The sequence below is a fragment of the Apaloderma vittatum genome, unplaced genomic scaffold (genome assembly GCF_000703405.1).
Source record: "Apaloderma vittatum isolate BGI_N311 unplaced genomic scaffold, ASM70340v1 scaffold7809, whole genome shotgun sequence".
Taxonomy (NCBI): domain Eukaryota; kingdom Metazoa; phylum Chordata; class Aves; order Trogoniformes; family Trogonidae; genus Apaloderma; species Apaloderma vittatum.
Window position 1 is genome coordinate 113,365 of NW_009736935.1, and position 10,725 is coordinate 124,089.

The window sequence follows — 10,725 nt, forward strand, 5'->3', positions numbered from 1 at the left end:
GAGGTTCAGGTTGGATATTAGGAAGAATTTCTTTACTGAGAGGGCTGTCAGGCATTGGAACAGGCTGCCCAGGGAGGTGGTTGAGTCACCATCCCTGGAGGTGTTTAAGAGAAGGGTGGGTGTTGTGCTGAGGGACATGGCTCAGTGGTGTCTTAGGGCTAGGATGAGGGTTGGACTCGATGATCTTGAAGGTCTCTTCCAACCAAAACTATTCTATGATTCTGAATCCAGTCTAGAAATGTTTTGTCCTCTGCAGGTATAAGCATAAAGCATTTATGGATAAAAGAAGAGGTTTTTTTCATGAGGCCACTGTGTCAGGGAAAATGCAGCAGCCATCTTTTTAGAACAGGGCATTGGAAGTCTGCATAAAATGTGAGACATCTTGTTAGGGAGTACCAGGAAGCAATGATGGTGAAAAGTTAAGCATTTTGTGTTTCCTATTTCATTTTGTATTAAGCAAATACAGTCATTTCTGTATCAAAATAGAGAACTCCAGCCAATATAAAATTATATGTTAAGGAACTCAGATGAAGAGTTTACAAGATTACTCAGAATACTTAGTGCAGAAGGGCGAGTCATGTTTTTTTTAATTGCCAGGAAGCACTTGATTCATCATACAACGAACAATACCTTTCTGCAGGGAATCATCATTAAAAAAGCTGCTCAAGAAAGACAGATTGCCAGTCTATTTACAGTGGCTGAGGCTGCAAACCATTATTATCTGGAGAAGCTTAGAGTTTTCCTGAAGAAGTAGACACTCAAGACTTCACACGGCTTGCCTATCAGACACAAGGTGTTTCCAACTCCTATGAAGAAAGGGACATTTTTGTGGATTTGATAGGCATGGAGTTTTCTCAGATCCTTTCTCTGTGTATCTGCATTTGATTGTAACCTAGTCCTCCAGTTTGGCAAACTGGAAACAACAGCAACCACAACAGAAGAACCTAGTGTACTAAGCATTAACACTTCCTCCCCACCCACATAGTACAAATTCCATATCTTACACTCATAGCTAACGTCTCCAGGCAATATAATCCTTTTCTTTTAACCTTTTCCCTACTACATGGAAAGTCTGTTACTACAGGGTACAAAAATAAAGAACTGGAGGGAACATGAGAAAATACCTGGTCCAGTTGCTGTGCTTTCTGGAATGATCAGTAGAACTGGATGAAATAGCTATCTAAACTTTCCTTGAAAATTCACTGAATGAACACTCTGGAACTTCTGCAGAGAGGCTGTTTCAGTTCTCACCTATACTTGCTGTTGGAAAATGGAACTTAATGTGCTGAAACCAAGTCTCCCCTGATGCAAATCAGTCCAGTGACTTCTTGCCATAATATTCGTGTCTTTGTAGGTAGTGTTTTACATACTCTTCCTTCTCCCTAGATCTTCTTCTCCTTATACTATATAAATCCAGTCTATTCAAGGTTTATTTGAATCTATATTTTCCAAATGAAAGGGTAGGACCTTAGACTTACGTGCCAAGATACTACATCAGGGTACATGGGGTCTGATGAATACTTGTTACTTCTGCTGGATTTGTTTTTGAACCCTTACTCTGAAATAAGCCTAATTAGAATCATAGAATCATAGAATGGCCTAGGCTGGAAGGGACCTTAATCACAGGTTTTCTATAGCAGAATTGGAAGCATGGATTAATACTTGCATTACTGAAAGCAAATCAAATACTTGTATGTGCTACAAGTAAAATCTGCTAGCAGTTTGTTGTTTACTTCCGCAGTCACAGCTCTGTGTGTGGGACATTGACTAGAACAGCATACTGCCAATAGACAGTAACACTTCCCAGTGAATCACTCTTCTATGCATGCCTGTTTTGCTGTGTTTTCTTCACCTTCTGAAATGTTGATTTTTCAAACATTTCCGCAAAATATATCTAGCACTGTAGATTAACAATCAGATAAAAGGCTTGAGATGTAATTTTCCACCTCTAGGTTTCCTAGGATTATTCAGGATAGAGAGCTTCTGATTAAATATTATTATTATTTAGTTGTGGGTTTGCATTGCTAGTCCTGTTCTTGAAAAGAGAATTTTTCGTTGTCCACTGAACCTCTTTGCACTGAAGTCAAAGTAGGATAGAGGGAGAAACTTTATCAATATAATCAGCAAATAAGTATAGTAGTTTTTGTCATTTACTATTCTACCGTTTATGCTTTCTTAGCTCAGACATTTTAAGCCGCCATGACATTCATTTTACCTTATGTGAGACTGATGTCATACCATTTTCTACACTTTTACTTCAAATAAGACATGAGATTTTAGGTACCAGATTTCTTTTTTTCTTTACCTCTTCACTTACAGCCTTAGGATTTATTTTAAATAAACATTATTGCCGATGTGCAATTAGTTTTCTTAAAACCAGAGACAATTTTATTTATATAAGATGTTCTGCTGCTTAATTTTCCAGAGCTCTTTCTCAGGATGATCAAGATGATACGCATTTAAAAATAGAGGATATCATTCAGATGGTAAGTTCATCTTGAAATTCAAACATAAATACTTCTGTGGAAGTTTTGTGGTTTTAAGTCAATAAAACGTAGCACAACTGCAACTTTACAACTCTGGACAGAAATACCATTCTTTTATATCCAGAATGTACATTTCAGTTTAGAGAAAGTAAGAATTTGGAGCAATCAAAGCTGAACAGGTAAAAACTTCAGAATTCGGATTTAAATTGCTTTGAAAAATCCAAGGGAAAATATATTCGTATATATGAAATTATAAGTGTCTGCCATTTCAGATGCCATCAGAAATGTAGCTTGCCTTGACTGACAATGCCCATCCTCCAAACTGTAGTCACTGCCATGTCATAAATGTATTTCATTATTCCAAAGGAGATGTGGGCAGTGACCTAGGTTCAGAGTGATTATGTGGAAAATAACACAGAATGCGCAAACCTTAATTAACCCAAGTACGTACTCATGGCTTGGTATGTGCCTGTTTTCCCATGATCTGCCAGCCTAATGTATACCCTTACCTTGTTAACTGTTTATCTTAATTCTTATTTCTTTGTAGAAAATAAGTTAATTACAACTCAGTGTTAAAAGTTCTTATGAAGTTCTTAATACCCTGTACTTTGAAATGTCCTTTGACGCAGAAAGACATCATTAAGTGTTCTCCTTACTTTTGCAGTCAGATTGTCCAAAACCAGAGTGCTTTGAGACTTTGTCAGCCATGGAGCTTGCAGAGCAAATAACTCTTTTAGATCATGTAGTTTTCCGAAGCATACCGTATGAGTAAGTGTTCTCCTTACAAACGAGTGAAGTGAGTATGGTGGGTGAGTTACTGACGGGCAGTGTTAGGGACTACACTTAATTCTTGCTACTGACAAAGAGGTTTGCATATCTAGCAGGAAAACATCCTTCAGCTGTTTCTATCATTGCCTCTAACTCCCCTGTAGTTCAATCATATTTTGAAAGAATGAGTTCTTGGCTAAAAAAAAAATCTGTAGTCTAAGGCTCTGGGCTAGTGAAGGGTGAATATAGTATGGAAGTCTATAGGGAAGAAGTGTCAAATTAACTTCATTCATATAGCAGTTTAACATGGATGTAACCATGTAAGCTAACAAGGACAATTTCAAATGGTGTCATGATGCTGAAAATTAGGATGAGGAGGTAGGGGGAGGGGATTAAAAGAAAAATAAATCTTCTTTATAATATTGACTCCTTCAGACAGCGTTAAAAAGTAGTGAAAGGCGAGAATTAATGTAAAACTGTGTTATTAGCTTATAAAAAAATTAGGTATTCTTGAAATCTGATTAGGCTTTGGTTACACACAGAGACTCTGTACTGTGTTTATTAAGAACATTTTTGTTTGTTTTTTTCTCTCCCCTCAATGCCCAGGGAGTTTCTTGGGCAGGGCTGGATGAAAGTAGATAAAAATGAGAGAACACCTTATATTATGAAAACTAGCCAACATTTTAATGATGTAAGTACTTTTAAATACAGATCACTGTCTAAGAACTCTATTGGTACTGTCTATAACCTCTGGAACAAACATACAGTTTTTTACAATGTCATGTATCCTCTTATCTAGTAGTAACAATGTTACAGCCTTTTTGTGATTACCTTCTAAATCAAAGCATGAAGATTTTTGTTCTCAGTATTTTAGTGGCAATTTAAGACAGTAGAACATTCTCAACTGTCTTGTAATGCCTTGTTGCTTACAGAAGAGACTAAATTTTCTCAAGAAAGTGAAAATACAACACTGATTCTATTTAATGAATGCGCTTTGTATTTCCAACCATATCTTTGCTCTTTACCATTTTCCTTGAGTTTTACTGTGAGACTTCCCAATCAGTTTTTATTGTTGTTGGATTGGAGGTACTTCCCATTGCTCTTAATACACTTTCTCTAGTTTTATTGATGTAAGATCTGTTACACTTTTTTTTTTTTTCCCGCCTTGTTCATTAAATAGTTGTGTGTTGAGAGGGATTGTATTGAAATGTCCTAAATTTCTTCCTCTTTGGTCAGATGAGTAACCTTGTTGCCTCCCAAATCATGAATTATGCTGATGTCAGCTCCCGGGCTAACTCAATTGAAAAGTGGGTAGCAGTAGCTGATATTTGTCGATGTATGCACAATTACAATGGTGTGTTAGAAATCACGTCAGCCTTGAACAGAAGTGCAATCTACAGACTTAAGAAAACCTGGGGTAAAGTATCCAAACAGGTAAGAAAGATACGATTACAAGTAAGTTTCCTAGATTTCGTTGGTGAGTGTGCTGTTCAGAGAACAACATCTTGAGGTAGAATTACTTCCATAAATATTCCTGCTTTACAATACTCTGACTCTTTACTGGGATCACCAAATGGTAGTGGTGATTGATGTCAATGTCTTTTATATTTAAGTAATCTTTTTTTAAAAAATATGTATCATTAATTAAGTATCTGTGGGAATTAACTCATTTCAACAGAATTACCAGGTGCCTAAGACTATGACTTGAGCCTAAAGTATTGAAATATTTGAGAAACTAAATTTAGATATTTCCAGACGTACACATCTATGTAGTTACTAGCTGCAACTGAAGTCAGCTCAGGTGTCTAAAATAGGAACTATGGTTCCCTGCCTGTGCAGAAAGTCAGTGGAAAAGGTCAGCAGGTCTTTTATCTCCTCCATTTTAAATGGTTTGGAGGAATTGGTCGAATTATTTAAATCTCAGCTTTCTGCTTTTTTTTTTTTTTAAAGTGAGTATTTTAGTATAATGGAATGGCAGAGTAAGGAGGGCAGTAGGACAGAGCCAATCATGTGTAAATTAGGCAATATTTGAATACAGAGTTTGCTCCAGCTGATTGGAAGCAAGGAAGAGGTAGACTTTTATCATTCCATCTCCCCCCCCATATGTTTCTTCTGCTTTTATAGAGCACTGAAGCACACCCAGCAATGAAATCCACTGAAAATACATTCTGATTGTGCTGCCTTCTCCAGTCAGCTTTTTGTCAGCTGCTTTATAGTTGGTGCTACGTTCTTTTATTTAAAAGTATATTAAAAATCCTTTCGATACAAACTGTCATATGAGTTTACCCCCAAAAAAAACTGTTTAGAATTTGTTTGATTTTTAAACTTCTCAATTAAAAAAAACCCACCACCGAATACACAACTTATTAATGTTGTTGCACAGTTCTCCAGTACATACTGAAAACATAATCTGAGCATTTGAAAAGCCTGTTATTTAGAAGAAAAAGAAGGTGTCACTTTCTGCCTACAGCTTTCTCTTAATTGGAAATTTGGTTTCAAAAATGACCATTTTTTTCATGATTTTCTATACTGCCTCAAATCTATACCATAAATAGACTGAAAAGCAAATTTATTTCACTTATGAAGTAAGCAGGCTCTGATGATGCCCACTGAAAGTAATCTGTGTAAAACAGTAATATATTTTCAAACACATATTCAGCTTTTATCAGAAACTTAGAGGCAAAACCAGCTTAGCACAAACTGCAAGACAGTAAACATCTTTTGCTGTCACTAATTTTAGGAAATGCAGCTGAGGATCCTCAGCAACATGTACGATCAAATTCATTATATTCTTATATACAGTTCATTCATATATACAGTTCTTATATTAAGTTCAGTCAGTAAACTGAACTGCTGACCATTAATTTAATGAATTTGTGTTTCTTCCTGAATTTGCAGGCCAATAATACTATAGCATAGATACAGGTTCTGTGTATTACTCAAAGGAAAATCTTTATTGCTGCCTAATTTCCATTTTCAGAAATACACCAGGAACTGCAATGAAGTTAAATTCCTAATGCCTATGTTATTGCTTTTCAAAACTGGATGAAGATGCTAAGTGAATTATACCTTTTGTAAAATCTAATCCCAGTCATTTATGTGCAACAGCAATGACATATGTAATGCATTTTCTTTCTAGACAAAAGCTCTCATGGACAAGCTTCAGAAGACTGTATCGTCTGAAGGAAGATTTAAAAACCTTAGAGAAACACTCAAAAAGTATGTTTCCTTACAATACACAATTGTGTTTTGTTATAAGCTGTAGATGGTACATGTTAAAGATGAATTGGCTTTGATTAAGTTTAATAATTAATATAATATTGGATAATATTTTTACCTAATAACCTTTTAAATTCTAGTTTTTATTCTATTTGGCATTATTGTTTTGCTGAATATCCTACGATTCAGTAGCCCTGATGGATAAATATAATATCTCTAGAGAATTACTGAAACAAATTAAACTATTATTCTGTGTGAATGTTCCCTGTTGGGGTTTTTACTTAAACTGATAAACTTTTTCAATAAGTGTAAAGCCAGGTTTATAAATAAAAGTTCTTATACAAAAACAAGATTACGAAGAGTCCTGGTTCTCGATAAGAAGTTTAGGATTTAGGACTAAGCCTGAGTCAGATCACCCCTTTATCTTGTTTCTCACAATGGCCAGTAGCTGGTGAAAGGAACATAAAAGCAGACAAATGCACAGTAATATTTCCTCTCCTATAGCCTCCAAGCCCCATATAGTCTGCGAATGTGGAAAATAGCCTACTTTTTTTTTTTTTTGCGCAGTAGTCCTTTGAGTTAGTATATTGCTTGCCTCAGACTATGAAAAATAACCAGAATGAAGTGCACAGCTAAGCACTGTCAGCAGTCTGCCTAAGTTAACAGTACAGCCATCACCCTGCATTCTTCTTACACCAGGGCTTCAGAAAATCAAGTATGCTACTACTTGTGGTGAGGCAAGATTCACTGAGCATGAAACAGTGATTATTGCATTAGAGAAGCAACAATTATTATCCCATTCCTCCTGTCCCTCCAATAAGAAGTCCCTATTCTCTAGGGTCTTTGTACATGATTTTCCAGATCGTTTTTAGTTCTTCTCTCTTTCTCTCTCTTCTTTGTGTTCACTGTTGAGGAGGTCTGAACAAACTTTGACAGAATGGTGTATACCTATATATATGCATACATATGTATATACGTGCATATATGCACACACATACATGTATTCCAGCTGTACTAGGATCCTTGCACAGCTGCAGAACATCCACCATTTAGAAGCATGTTCACATGCATTTATAGCTTGTGCGTAGGGTCTGTTTCTGAGATTGTCTACAGGCAGCCAGCACTGAAATATGCTCAAAGGTTCTCTGATTTCAGAGTTTACTTGTCCCTCCTCTCACTCCATTATGCTATTTTTCTACCTTTTACTAAAGATTGTGTGCCATGAGTATTAGACATTGGACAGAAGGGATTCAGTTTGTCACAGGCAGAGAAAATACAACTCAAAGGAAGTCAGAGACACTGTCTTAGAAATTAATGTGACCCATTGATTAGAAGTACATTAAGTATGAACCAATTTGTATGAGTTATAAAAAAGATTAGTTTGCAAATTTAGCTACAGACAAATATGCTGATTTCTTGTTTTACAGTTGTAACCCACCTGCTGTTCCCTACCTTGGAATGTACCTGACAGACTTGGCATTTATTGAAGAAGGAACACCAAACTTCACTGAGGAAGGCCTTGTCAATTTTTCCAAAATGAGAATGGTAATTTCCAGTTCCTTACATGCTTTTCCAACAGATGTTTAATTATCTGAATTAGTTATTGATTGAATTGTAACTCATTTGAATTTAACTTATAAGACATACAAGTGTATTGGCACCATGCAAGATAGGTAGCTACTTGAAAGAAATTACTCGACCCAGCCTCTATCACCACCTTCTGGTAAACTGAGAATTTTCACAAGGTTAATTTGCCTCCAGCTTGCTCTCTGAGTAATGCCAGGCAGAAAAAGCAGCTGTCTGAAGCTCGTGAAAGAGCAACAAATGGCTTTTTGAAATAACCAAAATTAAAGGAATGTAGTGATTCACCAGAAAGCAGAAATCACAATCTTCTTTTCAAGTGTTCGAGGGTCTATCTAAATAAGCTTTTTAAAGTTGATTTCTCTCCAACTACCATGGAACGTTGTTTTGTAACAGCTCCCCAGAGGAAAGCATGGAAATTTCTATTCTAATCTCAGCTTAATGCCCTTCTTATGGCCACATATTGCAGCAGTCACTCAAGGCAAAAAAGAGAGAGGTTATCAGCCTGGGGTGAGGAGAGACAAGGTGAATCACTTGAGGCTGAACAATAAATGGTTAATTTAGCCAAGTGAAATACTTGGAAGCTGTTAGGAGATAATCTCTGCCCTTTTCTTCCCTCCTCCCCACATAAATGAATAATTCAGTGCAAAATTCTTGCCTTATATGTCTTAGCTGGAGTCCAAATGCTGTTGTACTTACTGATATACATGTATTCTTTTGGAAGATCTCGCATATTATCAGGGAAATACGCCAGTTCCAGCAGACCTCCTACCGCATAGAGCATCAGCAGAAGGTAAGGCTCCTCTTAGGCACTGTAACCTACAAATGAAATAAAAACTGTGGTAGCAATTAGTTCTAAGATAGAACTGTTGTTGAAAGCTAAAATCAATGTATTCTGCTCCCATGCACAGAGAGAATAGACAGAAATATAGGTACTCTGTAATACCCTCACCCTGCTGAAAACTTTTTATTGGACACTGTATATAGAAACAAGTCTCCCTTCTCTGGAGGCTGTCTTGGGATTGCAGCCTTCACGGTTCTGGGGTACGAGGGATCAGGTTCAAAGGGAAATGTGTTCTTCCTGTCCAGTTTTAAGCAAAATTCTCCAGGGAATTGGAGAATCCTGGGATTATGAGACAGGAGATGGCCTGAGTATCTGCTGATGCTATGTGCATTGTGCAACTCTTTCTCCCCTGTCCCTTGTGGGAGTGATGAAAATTTGCCTAAAGCCAGTCTGTGTCTTCAGAGAAGATTTCATCTCAGACTCCAGAAGAGTGGGTTTAGGTAACCTGGCTAAGTATTTACTTGTTCCTAACATGCCATACTTAATTCCTAGAGCAGTGCTGGTGCAGGTTTACACCATTCAAAGAAGCTGTTGTGTTTCTGAAGAAAATGAGAGGGGGTGTGTCGAGGGTTAGGGCTGGGCTGGCCTCTAACACGGACAGACGCTCTCTAACCCCCTCTTCCCCCCCCAAATGGGAAGGAAAAGGAAATGAAGCAGAGAGACTTTCGGGTTAGAGAAGAAAAAAAACTACAACAGCTTTAATGAAACAATAATAATAGAAAATAATAGTGGAATGATAAAAGTGAAGAACTATATACAACTATAGATAATAGCCCGATATCAAACCTGACTCCCTCCCCTGATATCAATCCCCACTGATGCTGCAGAGCAGGAGGCACTGGGGCAGCCCCAGGCTCAGCGGCGGCAGCAGGAGCTGGATACAGGGAGCTGGATTCGGGAACTCAGGATCCGGGTCAAAAGCAGGCGGTCAAATGGAGTCCTCTCTGGACGCTGGCCATCGCAGAAGAGGGCAGAAACTCTCGTGATCACTCAATTTATACTAAATATGACGTATATGGGATGGAATACTCTCGTTGGTCACTGTCCTGTCTATTACCTGCTGGAGATGCAACCTTTTACTTCCTTGTGACCCCCCTTTACTACCTGGCACCCCCAGCGTGGCACACAAGAGCCAGCAGTGGCCTTGGTCACTGTAGGAATAAATAGCAGCAAGAGCCTTTCTGCATCCTAGTCCCAGGCAGTGACTGTAAGCATCAGGTACTATCACGGCTAGCAGCACACACTGTCAACAGAAACATGCTGCTAACTTCAGAAAATACAGCCTTTTAGAAGAGATTAAACTGAAAAGTAAAAATCACTAAATAGGACTAGGTTTTAGCTCAAACCCAGGACAGGATGTCAGGATCTGAAATGGCCTGGAGGGTAAAAGGAAAACAGAGAAATATTTGCGGAGATAACATACAGTCTGTTCATCTGTGTTTTCTCCATTCCAGGTCACTCACTATTTACTTGACAAGACACTCATCATAGATGAAGATACCTTGTATGAGCTTTCCCTGAAGATTGAACCCAGACTCCCCGCCTGAAGAGCCAGCTTTGTCTCAGAGCCTACAGAAAGCTTTAGTACACTGAACACAATCATGCATGCCAAGTCCTAAAGACAGCAAGGGAAATATTGAGAAGAATGCACGCTCTCTTTTTCAATAAGAGATCCAAAGCCTCACAGCATTTCCCTCTCAGGCAACAAAAACGAGCATTAGAGGTGGAAGACAAAGACACTTCCTGCCTAGATTAAATGATCACTGCTTTGCAAAGATAATGTTTTGCAGTAGGGACTATGCATTTACTGGAAAATAGGAGACTTTC

The 10,725-nt window shown here is 37.8% G+C and overlaps 1 protein-coding gene across 1 annotated transcript in view; it reads left to right on the forward strand.

Moving 5' to 3' along the window:
• Window positions 1–10,445, forward strand: part of RASGRF2 (Ras protein-specific guanine nucleotide-releasing factor 2) — a gene marked incomplete at its 5' end in the record, with an annotated part of 82,995 nt that extends 72,550 nt beyond the window's left edge. Inside the window, 8 exons of the mRNA XM_009877143.1 lie at window positions 2,426–2,486; window positions 3,151–3,254; window positions 3,861–3,945; window positions 4,491–4,688; window positions 6,394–6,473; window positions 7,901–8,018; window positions 8,779–8,847; window positions 10,353–10,445. Of these exons, the coding sequence (XP_009875445.1) occupies window positions 2,426–2,486; window positions 3,151–3,254; window positions 3,861–3,945; window positions 4,491–4,688; window positions 6,394–6,473; window positions 7,901–8,018; window positions 8,779–8,847; window positions 10,353–10,445 (808 nt within the window). The remainder of the gene's footprint in view (window positions 1–2,425; window positions 2,487–3,150; window positions 3,255–3,860; window positions 3,946–4,490; window positions 4,689–6,393; window positions 6,474–7,900; window positions 8,019–8,778; window positions 8,848–10,352) is intronic.
• Window positions 10,446–10,725: the final 280 nt, after the last annotated feature.